Genomic DNA, 18,102 nt, shown 5'->3' with positions numbered 1-18,102 from the left:
AGGTGCACTTTCTCCCTGTCTCTCTCCATCTCCCTTTCGTCCATTCAGTCTTCTCTCTCTCTCTCTCTCCCTCTGTCTCTATCCCTCCATATTACCATGTCTCTCTTTCACTGTCTAGCTTCTAGTCATGATTTGTTCTCTCTTTGGTTTTGCCTGACATCGATTGTGAGTAACAACCCTCTTCATTAGCGGAACGGAGGCAGCCTTCACCATCAATCATAACAAGCTAAGCCCGAAAAACACATTTTTTTTAACTGGGGGGGCATAAATATTTCTCTTAACTTTTTTTCCTCCTTCGTTCCTAATTGCTGTCCTCGCTCACCTTGCGTGCACAGTCAGACTCTCGGCCCCTCTCCAAGTGGTTTAACTCTCCTGTGTCAACCTCGTCACGTGATCAGCTTATATGCGAGCAGCCCCCGCTGCCCCCAAATTAAGCACATAAAATGGCTCCTTTTGCTCACAACTCCCCGCTCATTCAAGCATGTGCTGCTGATTGCTATTTATAAATCCCCCCCCCCCCCCGCCGCGCGGGGTCTGAAAATATGTGCACCATGAAATGCTTTTTGCGCTAACACACACACACACACACACACACACACACACACACACACACACACACACACACATCAATTGTGACAGGATAACTGAAGTGGACATAGGAATGTCCCATGGTGGATAACAGAAGATTCCGGATTAATTCAGCTTTGAATGCTGCAGAGCAGACAAGACTTCCTGTTTGTTTAACAAAGACCCCCCACCCTCACCCCATCAAATGTGTGGACACATAATATAATCTAGATTTACCTCTTAGCTATACGATGATTAGCCCCTAAATAATTTCCTGAACACACACAATACTCAGAAATGGTGCTGTTCAAGGTTCAGCGCCAAGGCTTTGATTCATTACCGATTCAAGCGTTAGTGAAGGTATCAGACAGACCGCTCCCTAGAATGTTATTTAGGCCCAAACCCGCAGGTTAGTCTCCTTTCAGAGGTGGCTTGTTTCTCTGCTATTGGTTTGGGTAGTACACTGCTGTTGGTCCAGATCCCTGCATCACTAAATTAGCAGTGCTATCTGTATACCTCCTGTGACTGCTCATTTCTGTCCTCATTCTAAAATGCCCACAGCCACTGGAGAGCCTTGTCATTAGAAATTAATAGGTGCTTGCATGCGTGCGTGTCTTGTCAGTGATATTTGGGCCCTAGGCAAAGCTTTACTTATGTGTCTACTCTACATCATGTGGAGACACCCTCTGTATTGCTACCCACACTGACATTTAGGGGAATTAAATTACGAATTTGAATTAAGGCTAAAAACCATCATCATGCCTCATAGCCAGTCCGAATGAATTAAGGCTTGAAACTGGGTCGCTTCCACATTTCACGATGCAGAAAGGTGTTCCTTTATCAAATACATCGACTCAGTGTTACAATGCAACAAAACCTAGTCTGCTCACACTCTACCTTTGTCAATGTTTAACCTAGTTAATATTCCTCCTGGCCACATTTTTCATGACTCATCTTTCCGGTTCTTTCTCTCCTTCTCTGTACAGCGCACACGGGTACCATGACGACAGAGGTGGGATCTGAGACGGAGGTGAAGAAGGAGCCGGAAAAGGCGGAATCGCAGCAGGAACAGCCAGCGGCAACCGCGTCGAAGGAAGAACCCGCCAACGAGGCCAAGCCCGAGGCTGAACCAGCCGCCTCCGAACCCCCTACAGCAGCAGCAGCAGCAGCAGCAGAACCAGCAGCCGCCGCCGCCACAGCAGCAGCAACAGCCTCCGACACCCCAGCCGCCGAGGAGCAGCAGCAGACCTCCGAGAGCGAGCAGGCCAAGGCTGAGGAGCCCAAGGCGGAGGAAAAGAAGGACAAGAAGGAGAAGGAGGGCAAGGAGGGCAAGGGCATCTCCCGGTTCCTCCCTCCATGGCTTAAGAGGTCCAAGTCCCAAAGCCAGGTGGGACCCAAAGAGAGCGCGCCCAAGGAGGGGAGCGTGGAGGCTGTGAAAGAGGAGGAGGAGGAGAAGAAGGAGGAGGAGGAGGGCAAGGCGGCAGAGGAAGACAAGGTCGACGGGGAGCAACAGGCTCAGGCCGCAACAGCGGATCAGTCCCAGGAGCAGAAGGAGGCGACCGCAGAGGAGGTGCCGTCCGCTCAGGAGCCCAAAGCAGACGACAAGGAGGAGGAGAAGCACTCTATAGGCAGCGCCGACACACAGGTAGTCCAGGGCAAGCAAGGGTCATTTGATGTGCACTTTTGGTGATTGGCTTCCTTAAGCGCTGGTCTTGATTAAAGGGTTTGAGAACTGTCTCTATCTCTATCTATATATATGTGCCACGTTTTCCCAAGATGCCGCAGGGCACCTTCAAGAGGAGAGATGGAAATGGGGGCAGCTGATCTTCCGTGCTGTAATTTCCGTCTTTGCTGCAAAGGTCAATTAGTTACTGCGACAGCTATGCACCCTCAAAAAGGATTCTGTGTGTGTGTGTGTGTGTGTGTGTGTGTGCGTGTGTGTGCGTGTGTGTGCGCGCTCATGTGCATGTGTGATTCTCAGCTGCGTTTGAGTCACTCCAAAAAAAAAAATCCACATTCTTTTTGAGTTGGATCAGGCCTAGCGATAAATCTATATCATTGGAGAAGGGCGGCGTTGTGAAAAGGCGTGCAACAGAACGAAGTCCTCCTTCATTGTTCTCATCAATATTCCAGGCCAGATCGCCTCCTTTTTTTTTCCATGTTTCCATCCCGTTCCACCCAATGACCTCATCATCTCTAGCCAGCAGCCCAGCGGAAAAACGGCTGTCACCGTCCAGAGCCGTGACTCCCTTTCTCTTTTCGTTCTTCGCCCCTCTCAGCACCCAAAATCACGGAGGGAAATGGTATTGGTCTGATTTGAGTCAGCTGACCAGGGAAAAAAATCAGATAAACCAGGACAGGTGGTGACCAGAGCCTCTCACAAATGACAAATGAAGGCCTCAAACCTCAAGCATTCTTTGCATTCATGTGTTTGATGGTGTGTGTATGGTAATAGGGCCGGATATGTGAGTTACACTCATGAAATCTGGATTTGGTTTCTCGTGTGTGTGTGTGTGTGTGTGTGTGTGTGCATACTTGTTTTTTTGGGTACAATGATCGAATCAGATGTGTGCGTGTGCGCATTTGTGTGTATGTGTACAATAATAGAAAAGTGTGTGTGTGTGCGTGTGCATACTTGTGCGTTTGCGTACAATACTAGAATCAGATGTGTGCGTGCGTTTTTCAGAATCAGATGCTCATGTTTTGTCTTGCCCCCCCTCCCCACCCACCCCCTTCCAGCCCGCCAAGGAGGAGAAAGGTGAGGACTCCGAGGAGAAGGACGCTGAGGAGACGAAGGCTGAGAACGGAGTAGAGGAGGAGGCCAGCGAGGAGGCCAAGAAGGAGGACGAGCCCACGGACAAGGCCGACACTAGTATCCTGTCCCCACTGCGACTCCCCAAGAAGATCAAGATGGTCCTGTGTCAGGTCACCATGCTGGACGGCAGCCAGTTCACCTGCGAGGCGGAGGTGAGAGCAAAGACTCATTCTAATGAGACACAGCACTCAAAAGAATCCTCCGTAGAAATGCATGGGGTTAGTTTGCCAATACGCCAATATGGCAGTAGTCTCGACATATATTCTGCCCCCTTCCTGTATACCTCCCCATTCACATCAATAGGAAAATAGCTGCACAATAACTGCTGGCCGCCGAGTGGGGGGATGCCTCGACGCTTGCAACCCCTCACCACACCTGCTCCCCTCTCCCAGGGGATGTCTAGAGTCCACAACACCCCCCACTCCTCCACCCGAACGTCCACCAGGGCTTTTGCAAGAGGATGGTGGGGGAGATTATATTTCCCCAAGCCTGCTTAAACTGGCCCCTCTTGAGATCATCTCTCTGTTGTTGTTTTTGTTATTGTCATTATTGTTGTCAATTCCCTTGTGATCCTCAACCCACGGTGACCTATGAAGTCAAGCGTGCAAGGAACTGAACGAAATGAATGGAGCTTAGGCGGAGATTATTGGTATCTGCCTTGCATTACATCTCTGCTGAGAGGGTGGCCTCTTTGAGGTTTTGCTTTAATTGAAGGTGGATTATTATGTAGACTCTTTGGTATTGCTTTACTGTAAATAACTCAAAGGACATTGAAAACCCATGAAATTAAGAAAGTGGGGTCGTCTGTATCTCTCTACCATGTTGGAAATGCTCATGAATTTAAACTCCTGTTTTTTTTTTAAGTATAAGTATATATACTCTTTTGATCCCGTGACGGAAATTTGGTCTCTGCATGTATCCCAATCCGTGAATTAGTGAAACACACTCAGCACATAGTGAACACACAGTGAGGTGAAGCACACACTAATCCCGGCGCAGTGAGCTGCCTGCAACAACAGCGGCACTCGGGGAGCAGTGACGGGTTAGGTGCCTTGCTCAAGGGCAGTTCAGCTGTACCTACTGGTCGGGGTTCGAACCGGCAACCCTCCGGTTACAAGTCCGAAGCGCTAACCAGTAGGCTACGGCTGCCAATATTTTTAATATATTTATATAAAATATTTGGGCTATATGGGCTTTTATACCTTTAATTTGATAGGACACTGAAGGAAGTGACAGGAAGAAAGTAGGAGAGAGAGAGATGGGGTGGGATTAGGAAATTACCTGGGTCAGACTCGAACCCAGGTCCCCATGGACACCTGGACCCAAGTGTGGTACGGGCGCAGGTGTAATTGCGTGCAAGGAATCTAATGTACCCTGCCTCTTCTCAGTATCCCATTGTGTTGGATACTGTTCATTGTGATAATCCCTTTTCTCTATAAAAAGCCATCCTGAATAGATTGAGAGATTGAGTGTCTGTGTGTCACCATTGTCAGGTCCTCTTGTTGGCCTGAAATCCAGCGCTGGGTTTATTTTTAGGACCCCTGTGTGTAAAGAGGTGGAGGAAGCTAATGAGGTCATAATAGCCCAGAGACCCAGATTACTCAGCACCTGAAGAGGAACCATGGCAACAAGGAGGCTTGAGGTCCTGGTCATGACGACTGGGTATAGTGGAGGTGGGAAGGAGAACTCAGGTGACCCTTAAGCTGATGATGCGCAGGGCAACTTTCTGAGCTATGTTGTTCTGGCAAATTTCCATTGGTATTGGGCAACTTTTTATTTTATCTGGGGAACTTTATTTTACTTGGATCCAGCTGTGTACTGTAGTTGCCCAGCAACATTGCTCAAAGAGTTCCCCAATGTCACATCACCTTGAGAGGCAATATGCAAATGGAGCAGTATGTGCAAAATCTGTGTCACATGTTTAATGTAAACGCAGCTGATTCCGAGAAAACTCTATTGACAAAACATTCTTGTAAAAAGACGCCGAAATATTAACGTTTGTTTGAATTGGAGACGGTCCAAAAACCATCAAGTTGCAGTTTGTTTTGTGTTAATTCTAACTTAAACTGTAATGTAAGTGCTGGAGTAACATTATAAGCTCTCAACAAAAAAAAAACAAATGCTGGAACAGAAAGAATCAAAACAATAGGCAGTTTTGGCTGAACTCCACATTCAAGACTTGAACAATTAATACACTATTGCCAAATTTAGCTACGTTTTTTTAGATAATGCGTCATTGTTAGCCCAGCTCTCAGGGTTTACTTTAGACAGATATCACTTTTTCTTATCGGCTGGGATCACGCAAAAGGTGATTTGTCCTGTAAATAAGCTTTGGAGTTTCAGTTTTGGAGACCATTTTTCCCAGCATTCCTCTCTGATTCGCTTCAATGAGTACTTTACTCATCCCGATCACTTATCATCGGCATCAAGGAAAGTAATGAGAACTCACTGTGACTCTAAGTATAGGCAGTGTTTTCATTTGCCTGCTAATAGTGCGTGTGATGAGAAATTGATCCATTGTGTGTTGTTGTGGGCATCTTTTACATTGGTGATATCACTGACTGTGGAATGGTAATGCAGCACTGCATATACAATGTGAACGACTCTCACACGCACACGATGGCACAAAAAAGTAGTCGGACATCGTCCTAGTTTCTTGTCCTCTGCTCATTGGTTCACTCAGTTTCTTGGCCTTGATGACTCAGTCCTTGTCCTTGGCAGACCTCAGCGGTGGCGGTGGTGGTGGGGGGGAGCTGGGGAGGGTGAAAGGCCACTGGACCAGAGTCGTCTGTCTGGCAGCCCCCACTCCTGGCACACAGCTTGAACTTGGTAACGGCTCCTTTAAACATCCTCTGCACTGCTATCCCCGAGCAGAGATTGTATTTGAATAAGAGATATTGAAATATTGTATGCTGAAGAACTGTAGCAAATGCTAGAACTTGTAAGCCGGCATTTTTTTTCCTTTTTGAAGATACTGTATAGCTTTTCAATTGCTTTCAGTTTTCTTCAAAGACGTTATAATTGGAAAGCGTCTGCTAAATATAATAGCCATAAAGCTGACGGGCGGCGCCAGAAGGTCCCGCCACGTGCAAGCTGACCGAAGTATGCGGACCATGTCCACATGCGGTACGGGTGGGCTGGTCCTGCTGTAATGGGATCATGGCGTCCTCTTAGGCGGTGCTGAAGCGATCAGCCCATGAGCTGATGAAGCAGCGCGGGCCCCTCGGCCCCTGACCCAGGCGATGACTTCACGGCGGGTTGAGACTGACGGATCAGGCACTGCAGGAGGGGGGTAAATAGGCCGGGTGGGGGGTAAAAAGGCCGGGTTGGGGGTGAAAAGGGGAGTGCTCCACAGGGGCTCGTCTGCCTGCTGGCTGGGCCCCCCCCCCCCCTCCCCACCCACCCACCCAGAAGCAGATTAACGTTGTGAAGGTGGGGGGCAGGGGGTAAGAATGAGGTTAGTTTGGTCGGGGTAGTGGGTTTAGCACCCTTATAGATTTAACCTCACAGCATCTGCTGGGCTTTGCTTGACTGGCCCACGTGCTCTGCTGAGCCAGTTTGGACGTGGTTAAGAGGCCCGTCATACTGCTGTCATCAGGCCTTTTAGTTCTGTAATTCTGATTCCTCTAGATGACTTGAGAAACCTCCCAACAGTCCATGGATGACCACCCTTCCATGAAAGCTTTCTTGCTGGGTGTGCTTGGGGCCTCAGCAATATCGGCTGAGACCATACATGCTGCATCCCAGAGAGTTAAAAAGTAAACCTCGTTTTGAAATATAAATGGGGGAAGAGCACTGAGTGCACTCAATTGAGTTGGAAGAAGCTATCATGTGCTTAAGGGCCCAACAATATGTGGCAAGGCTTCACCAGGGCATGGGGATAGTTGATTGGTGTCATGAACTTCTAAAGCAATGCTTTTTGTCACTTTTATCAGTATATGGCATATCATTAACTGTTAGATTCTTTAAAAAGAGGCCAAGCTTTCGGTCATCCGACCATCATCAGGGCGTAACCCTAACCCATAACTTAAGTCCATGCTAGATTCTTTAATAAAAGGCCAAGCTTTCAGTCATCTGACCATTCCTGATGATCCTCAGATGACCGAAAGCTTGGCCTCTTATTAAAGAATCTAGCATGGATTAAAGTGTGCAGACAAGTTCTTTTGACATTTCAGTTGTTTGTTTGTTTCTAGCACCTTTTATCGTGCTAGAAACAAGCAAACATACAAATATAATTCACTGTTAAAACATGTCCAAGTCTGGGCCCGATGATCTACTTTATACTTTATGTTGGTGGTCACCTCCATTTCGGAGCCTCATCCGCACGTCTGTGACTTCTGCTGCCACAGCTGCTGGTTGGCGGAGATACCTTTGGAACCGATGGGCCCAGTCGCAGCGTCGGCGGTGACGCTGGGGCCCAGCCGGTGGAATGGGGCCTGGCTGGCTTGAATTGCTGCATGGCCAGCACTGTTTTAACAGGGCCAGCTTTGTTTGCACTTTCGGAAAAGCTGAGGCATCACTAAATGCCATTGTCGGGGACTAGTCATCCAGAAGACAGAGGCATATTTATAATGAGATGTAATGTGGCACTCCCATCACTGCGCATCGCTAAAATGAGAGATAAACAAAGCATTCCGCAGCTTAACCTTAATATTTGGTGAAAAGCCACCACCCCATCCATCCATCCATCAACCCACCCACCCTCTCACACCCCTCCCTCTTCTCTCCTGCTCTCCCAATCCTGAAACCCCTATTGGGAAAAACAATGAAATGTCTGCTGAATGACCGACAAAGACAGGCCACTTCACACGTCTAGCGTTCCCTCAGGACTGACTCTGTGCTGATATTAAATTCTCCACCCCAGAAAAGAGAAAGACCTGTGGTGTGTCTACGGTATCAAACTGTCGGACTGCTCCTCCTCTGCTGCTCCACCCACCCACTGTTGCTGAATTTATTTAATGCCATTTCATTTATTTATTTCCTTTTCAAGTACTCCCTCTCTGGCCTCTCCTGGCAGACTCTCTTTTTCTCTCTCTCTCTCTCTTTCTCTTTCTGTCTTTCTCTTTCTTTTTTCTTTCTTTTTCTCACTTACACTTTCTTTCTCTCTCTCTTGCGCTTGCACTCGCTCTGTCTCTCTTGGGTCTCATTTGAACTTATCAGTCTGCTCCCCCATTTGTTGCCAGCCAGGCGTGGAGCTACCCTCAAGTGATAAACAGACACAACTGGACTCGGTCCACTTTAAAAGAGCCAGATGTGTGTGTGTGTATGGGTGTGTCTATGGAGATGTGTGTGTGTGTGTGTGTGTGTGTGTGTGTGTGTGTGTGTGTTTACAACATCCTCAATTAAGCAGAGACGCCTGGCTATTGATCTCATCTGTGTGCGGATCAGGATGCTTCTTAGATGAGTCAGTGCACAGACAACGAGCATAACACTGTCCGAAGAGAACATCTAGGGTCAGCTGTTACGAAAGCAAATCTGGTATCTTCCCTTCCTCACCGGCCAATCAGCCGACTTGAGTCCATACGTTTCGACCAATAGGAATGCCGTGGCCAATATACCCTCTCCACACATGGCATTATTTTTTTAATACTCCCAGTGTGCTTGGATTTGATTCTGGTGGGAAATACAGTAAATATATAAAATCCCTATCTTGTCACAGGGTCACATGTTGCTTTTTCTACTTTTAGTTTACGCAAGGGAAGGGGGAAAAAAAACAAATCTGCAAATCTGTATGTTGTGAAACACTGGTATGTAAACACCCACAGCCAGGACCAGCTGGCCATGACCGTGGTAAAAAGCTCATTCGCCCACTGAGCTCTTGGGGGTTGGGGTTGGGGGGGGGGGGGGGGCTGCGGATAGCTGGTGAATAATTTAGCAGTGCTGGCTGGCTGAGCATTAGCGGGTGGTCGAGTGTAATGCAGAGGAACAGGAGAGGGGCAGAGTGTGTGTGTGTGGGGGTGGTAGGGCATCTCTGTGCCTGTTAGGGCCACTGATGTTCTTCCTGCTTAGGGGCAGGCTGGCACTGCAGACCACCACCTACTGCTGCTGCTGTAGTTACTACTGATGGAGAGTAGGGCTAGAAGTCTTCCAGCGAACCGTATTCTGCCGCTCACATTTCGCTGTAACTAGAGCCTAATCTGGAGCAGGAGTGAGCTGTGAGCTCTCTTGGGAGACAGTGGGAGGGAGTGGGAGAGAGGGATGGAAGTGAGAGTGTATGCTGAAGAACTGTAGCTGTAACTGTATGCTCAAGATTGAGAGTGCAAGCTCTGCCTCGCGCATGTTTCTCTCCCAAAATTGCATCACCTTGGTTTCTATTTACATTTAGCAGACTCTTTTATCCACATGTCATATGTCCTATATCTGTTGCTATCTATAGGAAAAATGTCAAGACCTCAAAAGGTGTGTGTGTGCGTGTGCGTGTGCCAGTGAAAAGCATCAGATGTGATTTGATTGGGCTGATTTGAGGTGTGCTCCCTCAGAGGTCCTTATAGGAGTCATGCTGGACAAATTCTCTTTGCTCACGCTTGCTGTCCAGTCCACCCCGCCCCCTTTTTGCCTCCGCTGCCACCACCGCCACCACGTGTCCCATTAAAAACAGCTATTCCAGACATTTCGATTAGCCCTGACCCGCCAATTTCAATTAGTTCTCATCTGATCTGGCGTTGTCCCGCCTGTATACCCACCGAAGCTGACTCGCGCACACAAACACCAACACAAACACCACACAAACACCACTGCTCCAAAACAAAACCGTTTGTCTCCTCAGTGTAGTTGAATAACACAGCTCTCTGGACCATGGTGCCAAGGAACACAAGCTGATGCCCAGCCTCACTCCAAATTCAGTTAGGGTCTCTGACAATGTCTGGGCATTTAGTGGATTTGTGTTGTAGCAGGGTTTGCCTTGGACGGCGGGGTGTTTTTTACCCCCGCATGTGTGAGTAATCTAGAGGGCACTTACAGGTCACCCCATTTCTGGTTTCAGTATCGGAAGATGTTCTAATAGTTTTTTGACGAGTGTTAGGTTTAAACTGAATCCCTCACATGTGTCACATGTGTGAAAGACACAGAACTTGGCGTGTAACAAGCACAAAGCTGCTCAACTGTAAACTCTGGGTGCCTCTTAATCCTTTGTTGACAAAAGGGGACACATCCAAGATTTAGCTTTTTGGCCTCAGACCTCCTCCTTTCAGCCTTGAGTCCAGCGCCTGACCCAGTGTTTTACTCTTTGAGAGAATAAGCCATCTTTGCTGCAAGGGGCTTACTGTGACCGACGACAGAGGGCAGAACTAAGCAGCATTTTGTTTTGTTGCTCGGAAACACCTTGCACAGGTGCGCTGGTTCCCATGGAGAGCTGTCCCTTGACGTTTGCGCTATCTGGGGATTGGGCTGGGTCAAGGGAGCTCCAGAGGAGCCAGATGTGTTTTTATTTATTTTTTCCCCAGACCTTCACTTTGCCTTTATTAAAAGGGCTCCTTTTTTCCACATATCTTCTATGAGTCTTGTTAAGATTACCTTCAAAACATGCTCCAAAGCATCAAAGACGAAGGTGTTTTTTGATCACCATGTCTGAAGACCTTCAAGTGCCTACAGGAGTAAATTGAATTGTGTGTTGCGACTGGAGTCGTGGAGACATACACCCGTGCTTGCTGTCGGCAAACACTCTCAACGAGACTAGCATGACAGCCCTGGCCGAAATTGCAAAATTAGTTTAAGCCCTTTGTGGCTTTGAATCGTGTACACAAATGGCTTACTGCACCTTCCTCTATTTACACAAAGACAAAACTCCCGTCACAAACATAAACTGTCAAATCTTCTAATTCTCTCTCTCTCTCTCTCCGCACACACAGACCACAGCAAATCCCTTTCAACAGCAAATGGCTGACCAGTGTTCGATAAGAAAGCATGCAGAGTCCATTTCGCTCATGATGGGTCTAACGCTAATGTACTCTGGCCCCCCTCCCTTTCGGCTCCCTCTGCTCTATGGCTTCCGGCTGATCAATAGTAAACGCTAGCTGTGGTCCATTAACAGTGGAGACTGCATTTAGTAATGACCATTGACCAGTCGGGGCTAAAGTGGTTTACGGGCGCCAAGAGCAGGAATATGACAGTAGCAGCGGTGGCGTTAACAGGTTAATCCTTCCCTGTCTTTGTAAACAAGAGCTGGGATGGCTTTCTAATTGGTTGGTTTGCAGAGCGCCAACCGTTAGGGTTCCCATGGGGAAGAAATACGCAAGCATAATTTTTTTTTTTTAAATTTGAAAGTAAACAAAAGCTGCACCTTTGGAACACACAGATAGCTAGACACACACACACACACACACACACCAACTAACACGCAAGCAATGTTGTAAAACTACCGCACCCTGCTCCTGCTCTGCAGTGATCGCAAACGGTCGTAAGCAGACTGAATCTCATATGACAGCCACTATTGTCAGGCCTGAAAGTGAGTTTGAGAGACCGAGAGAGGGGGGACATTCAGAAGTGGCATTTGGTGAAATGACTGATGGTGTCCCAGCATATCTGAAATAGTTCCCTTGTCCTCAAAGGAGACAGAGATGGAAAGAAATGCACTTCACACACGAACACGCTCACGAACGACCTCGCCAACTCTTCTCTCCGACTCAAAAAATCGGTCTCATTGTTCGTTTGCGGACACTTTTATGGTCATGTCTTTGTTTTGTTAGTTTTTTTTCTGTCCTGGGGGCTTGTAAATGGCCTATGGCCTGACAGAGGCAGAGAATTCACACTCTGGCTTTTGTGTCCACCGTGCGATTTGTCCCCCGGCCCTGACTGACCCCCCCCCCCCCCTCCCTTCGGCCCCCAGTTAGTGTCCCCAAACCTCTGTGCCCACAGCCCAGAGGGGGCTTTGCTGGGATTTCTCTGTAATGCCAGCACTCTGTGTAGATCTGCTGTGCCGACGAATACAGAGGCATTGAGTTTGAGCGATGGCATGAAAGAGAAACGAAGGTGGGAAAAGATGAACAGAGTAAAGCAGTGAGAGTGAAGGAGAACAGAAGGGTAAGGCACACTGAGAGCGTAATGGATAAAGGGAGGAAGAGATAGGGGAGGGAAGGGGAAAAAATCAAGAAATGTCTGTGTGTATGAATAATACAGTCACCTTCTGACCTTCAGACCAAGAACAACCCAAGGGCCTGCATAGACCCAAGGGACATAAGATGGATTCCGTAGAAGTTTGCTCTCAAGATCTGCGCTAATAGTTTTCATATGAGAATAAGATTGGAATCTCCTGCCCTGCGAAGTCATTGCATTATATACAGGGGCCTCCTTTTTGCAGTGCAGGTTATTCATTGGTTCATTGGAGGAGAAAAGTCTTGAGTTGCCTCACTGCAGATGCCCCTCCACACTCTCCCCCAGGGAGTAATGGAGTGTGAAAGACAAATGCACGAGTTTCAGACGTTGTCAGTCATCCCCAGCCTGGAGCGTTTGCTCTCCGGGATAACAGATGGGAGATGACCGAGCACTGGAAAACTCCTTCAGCTCCCGACGTCCATTTCACCCCAACAGTCAAGCATCTGTCAAACGGCCAACTGGATTTTTATATAGTGTAAACCAGGATTTATACTCAAGTCTTGCCATTTATTATTTTGAACTTTTCTACATTTAATCTCTTGAACTCTCACTCTCTTGCAGAAACGGGCAAAGGGCCAGTACCTGTTCTTCAAAGTCTGTGAGCAGCTCAACCTGCTGGAGAAGGACTACTTCGGCCTGTGCTTCAAAGACAACGCAGACCAGAAGGTATGGTATAAACACCGTTTCCATAGCAACACCAATCATCACATGACCCCCGGTGTCACCCATTAGAGGCAGCAGTCATTTGAACGTTCCCTCTTTCTAGAGTCATCATGTTGTAATGTGTTTGTATATAATTGGGCTCATAATTAAAAGCTGGTAGGTTGCACCAGATTAATGCACAGTGATTCATAAAAACCCCATGGTGTAGGAATGCAGCGATTTCATTGAGGTGCTACCCAGAGTGTGCGTCCATAGCGGCCTGCGCAGGCTTGTGATGTCTTTCCAGGGCCACATCTGCTAGTCTGCAGGCCCATGTCAGCACATCTAAATGGGTGGGGGGTGGTGGAGAGGAGAGGGGTGGGGGACTCCCTTTCCTTTAAAGTTGCTTGCTCGAGATGTGTTCAGCAAGGTATTTCCTCCACACACACACACACACATACACACACATATGTATATAAAAACCAAGGTCTTTCCCCTACATACTCTCACTCCCACATTCACGCACAGTCAAAAGCACTTCCCTCTGCTGCGTGTGTGTGTTGGCCCTGTCTAGCCGTTTCCTCTGCAGGGAGAGGAGCTTTCGCCTCTGCTCCGTATGGTTCCAGTCTGGGCCTTGTAAACGCAGCTTTAATGACAAACAGAGACTACACACACACACACACACACACCTCAGACAAGTGAGTAGGGAGAGAGAGTAAAAGGATCAACATATTTGCCATGCGCCAATTTTAGCGTGACTGTTCCACATTGACATGCAAAGAGCCAAAGTGTGTGTGTGTGTGTGTGTGTGTGTGTGTGTGTGTGTGTGTGTGTGTGTGTGTGTGTGTGTGTTTCCACTGTGCTGAATATGCCTCCTCTGTGAGATGGATTTCACAGAGGTCTTAAACACAAGCCCAGGCATCAAGCGGGACTCGCATAGTTCTGTGTCAGTAGTAAACCGGCATTTCCCGGCTTTGCCTACCCTCGTAAGAGTAATTGGGGAAATCGTGGAGTCATTTGAGGTAAATGGCTTCTGTTGCTGTCTTCTGCTCACAGAATATTACTGAATACTGCAGATAAGCTCAGCGTAAGATCAGACGAGCTTTGAGGCAGAGAAAACTCAGCTGTGTAAAGAAACCAAAAAGTAATGTCATAAAGCAAGCATTATTGCGAAAACAACATGAAGTCATATTCCTACAAAAATATTATGTTTACGCATTCCTTCCCTGCCAATTCTTGATGGTAATCAGCTTGGATGGAATCAGGCTAGTATTAAAAGTGATTTCACTTTACTGCTGCAAACCACACACACACACACACACACACACACACACACACACACACACACACACACCCTTTTGCACTTCCTCTTGCCAATCAAATCAATGTGTCTTTGGATATGTTTCTGCCAATATTTCATTGTTGCTCATCATAAAACTGCAGTTTTTTATTTTCACATCTGTTTGTGATTACAACTTTAAACCTGCACTTCTGCACTCCTCTGTGTTTGTGTGTGTGTGTGGTTGAAACAGTGCCTAGGTTTGCTCAGATTCAGAATGTGGTGTGTGTTCAGTGTATTGTATGTGTGTGTACAGTATGTGTGTGCATTGAAGTTAATATATCCTTTCTGTCTGTTTTCCTTGAAGTGCTGGCTGGACCCTCTGAAGGAGATCAAACGGCAGATCAGAAGTAAGTGCTGTTTGCCTTTTCAGTCTCACCTCGCACCTCAAAGCGACACACACCCACACACACACACTAACACACACACACCCTCTGGACCACCACAGCAGAGCTGCTAACCACAGCACATCATGGCTCACACTAGCCAGTGGTCAGAGAATGGATTTGCCTATGACATGCCAAATCCCTTTGGCTTTCGGCCGTAAAAAACAAACCACATAGGACAGAGCGCAACTATGAGCGCATCTAGGTGGCTATACCAGTCTAAACAACAGCCGACGGGGCTAGCACTGGTCTTGCTAATCGAGCGCAGTGTTTGTCACTGTGCTGAATTGTGCTGTACCTGCTGTAGAGCAGGGAGGGAGTGCAGAGGCTGTTCCCCTGGATCCAGCTGCTGCTATGAGAACATCTTGAGAGCCGCCTGGCTAATTAAGAAATGGACTGCAGGGATTGGGTGTGGAAGGAGAATGGAGAGCACCACCCCCGCAACCCCCACCCCCATCTCAATTATGAGGAGGATGGTGTATGTGTGTGTATATATATGTGTGTGTGTGTGAGAGAGAGAGTGTTTATGTCTGTTGGGTGGAGCGCCTTGACCCATGGCAAGGATCAAGGGGACTCTCCAAGGGGTGTAATGCGTGTTTGACGCAGTTGAAGGACCAATCAGCCATTGATCATTCCCATCATCCCTCTGTAGTGTGGTGTAGTCCACCCTGTTTCCATGGAGCTGGCTCTGAGGCGCTTTGCTGTGCTGTGCCGGAACACTGAGATGCTTCCAAGATTCCTGACTGCCCTGGAGAGATGGAGCTGTCTGACACTTTTAAGATCTCACTTTGCTGTCTTTTTTTTTTATCCTCTTTGTCCCCCGTTTTCATGCTCGCCTGTCTCTTCTTTCTGTATCTGTGGTGCTTTATAACCCAGCACTCTTCTTGACAGTTTTATGTGCGTCACTCTTCTTACCCCTGTCTTTGTCGTCTTGTGTCTTGCTCATTCCTCCATCTCACTTGCCCTGGCTTTTTTTCCCTTTTCCTTCTTTCTTTCTTACGTACTCTCTCTCTCTCTCTCTCTCTCTCTCTCTCTCTCTCTCTCTCTCTCTCTCTCCCTCTTCCCCACACTCTCTCTTTCTCCCCCACACTCTCTCTCTCTCTCTCTCTCTCTCTCTCTCTCTCTCTCTCTCTCTCTCCCTCTTCCCCACACTCTCTCTTTCTCCCCCACACTCTCTCTCTCTCTCTCTCTCTCTCTCTCTCTCTCTCCCTCTTCCCCACACTCTCTCTTTCTCCCCCACACTCTCTCTCTCTCTCTCCCTCTCTCTCTCTCTCTCTCTGTCTCTGTAATGTGCAGCTGGTGCTCAGTGCTCATGGTCTGGCCTAGTGCCCAGACCAGTAAAAGGTGCTTGGCTGGCCCGATTCATGTGTTATTGTCCTGAAATGCACACCTCTTCCCCATTCCCTCCCTTAGCGCTGCCTGTACCCTGCCGCTACACTCACACACTCACTCAGTCATTTAACTAACCACTCACTCACTCACTCACTCACTCACTCACTCACTCACTCAACTAACCACTCTCTCTCTATCACTCACTTAACCACCCACTCACTCTTTCCCTCCCTCCCTCCCTCCCTCCCTCCCTCACTCACTCACTCACTCACTCACTCACTCACTCAACTAACCACTCTCTCTCTATCACTCACTTAACCACCCACTCACTCTTTCCCTCCCTCCCTCACTCACTCACTCACTCACTCCCTCCCTCCCTCACTCACTCACTCACTCACTCAACTAACCACTCTCTCTCTATCACTCACTTAACCACCCACTCACTCTTTCCCTCCCTCCCTCCCTCCCTCACTCACTCACTCACTCACTCACTCACTCAGTTTCTTTGTCTTTATTTTCCATCTCCTTTGCTCCTTCTCTTCATTCTGCTCATTTCCTGACCACACAGTTGTCTGTTCTTGCTGCATCACGGTCCAGTATAACAAAAAACATTTGAGACCGAGAGACGTCTCATTGTCACAAACTGATTGGAGGGTGAGCCTCCTGTGATTAGTGCGAATGATGGCGTTCACGTCTCTGTGGAGAAGGCAGTGCTTGCTGCACTGGGATTGGGCTGTGGTCTTGAACTCTTTGAACCCTGGGTTGTTAATGGGCCTGTAACCTTTGCCTCTAGTTGACCTATGACAAGCTTAATGGGTTATTTTTGAATGTTTTTGTGAGTCTGGCAGTGTATTGTCATCTTAATGGTGTTTGCTGTCTCTCCACCAATACCTATGCAAGTAAAGGGTGTTTTTTTTATCTATAGTTTTGTGTCAGAGTGGCTGTGTGTGTTTAGGTCTACCTGTCCTGCCTGATCCAGGTCAGCTGTCACACTTGTCACACTCCTGCAACCCAGTCCCTTCGGCAGCCTCCCCTCCCCTCCCATCTCCTCCAGCTAATGCACGGGCCTTAATGGCCGACGGATGTGAAATGTTAGCCAGAGTGTGCACGGGCCTTTTTTATGCGGCCAGTAAATCCATCTCTGTTGAGATAAGGAGCCGTTGAGCGTGGCTGGTCGCGCACGGTCTGACCACACGCTCCTCTGAAATGGACCCAGAGACTTGGAGCACAGCGTGGAGGAAATAGCCCCATCATGAAGTCATCCTTGGGATCAAGTGTTCCACCCTTTTTTTTTGTTTTTTTTGGCTTCATTGCTCCCCCTTTTGTGTGTGTGTGTGTGTGTGTGTGTGTGTGTGTGTGTGTACGCAGCTCACACCAGCTCTCTTATATACATGCATGCCATTGTCTCGTTGCTGCGGTGCAGATGCATGGATTTACAACCGTAATTGTTGTGCACTATTTATGTTGCAAATAAGGAGTATCAGTTCTCTGCGGTTATTTGAACGATGCAGAATGGCCTACACAGGTGTGTGTCTGTCCATCTGTGCATGGCTTTTACTTTGACTCTTTACAATGCCTGTAATGTTGACCACCGATACGGACACTGTTATTTTAAATCTGAGGTATTCACAGATACTGTGGGTTTTCCTTGGCATACCTCTGGTGTATATGGCCAGAATTTGTTAAAATAACCTTAGTGTGAAAGCGCAGTTTGATGGAGAAATTGTTACGTCATGTCTTTGTTATGTATGCATGTGGGTTCAGCCCTGGGTAGCCCATGCATTTGAACATTTTCACTGTAACATACAGTGTAGGAATTCTCTTCTTATGTGTGTATGTCAATTTCCACATACTGGGTATCCATTTAGAGCTAAGAGAGTACCCAATTCACCCAACACCGCTGAAAAGGCGTCATGCTCCTCTGCTCCTCC

General features: G+C 47.8%; 1 protein-coding gene across 7 annotated transcripts in view; it reads left to right on the top strand.

Annotated features, from left to right (window-relative positions):
* Window positions 1–18,102, top strand: part of LOC143110143 (protein 4.1-like) — an 81,275-nt gene that overhangs the window by 20,978 nt on the left and 42,195 nt on the right. For all 7 annotated transcript variants that reach the window (XM_076272991.1, XM_076272994.1, XM_076272993.1 and 4 more), the window contains exons 2-5: window positions 1,554–2,212; window positions 3,307–3,534; window positions 13,034–13,138; window positions 14,761–14,803. In XM_076272991.1, coding sequence (XP_076129106.1) covers window positions 1,568–2,212; window positions 3,307–3,534; window positions 13,034–13,138; window positions 14,761–14,803 — 1,021 coding nt within the window. In that variant the 5' untranslated portion in view covers window positions 1,554–1,567. The remainder of the gene's footprint in view (window positions 1–1,553; window positions 2,213–3,306; window positions 3,535–13,033; window positions 13,139–14,760; window positions 14,804–18,102) is intronic.

This window comes from Alosa pseudoharengus, unplaced genomic scaffold, assembly GCF_046254945.1.
Source record: "Alosa pseudoharengus isolate Yale_2024_CS ecotype anadromous, Long Island Sound unplaced genomic scaffold, YU_APseudo_1.1 YU_APseudo_1.1_scf_7, whole genome shotgun sequence".
NCBI lineage: Eukaryota > Metazoa > Chordata > Actinopteri > Clupeiformes > Clupeidae > Alosa > Alosa pseudoharengus.
Note: the sequence above shows the minus strand (reverse complement) of the source record. Positions and strands in the feature narration are given on the sequence as shown.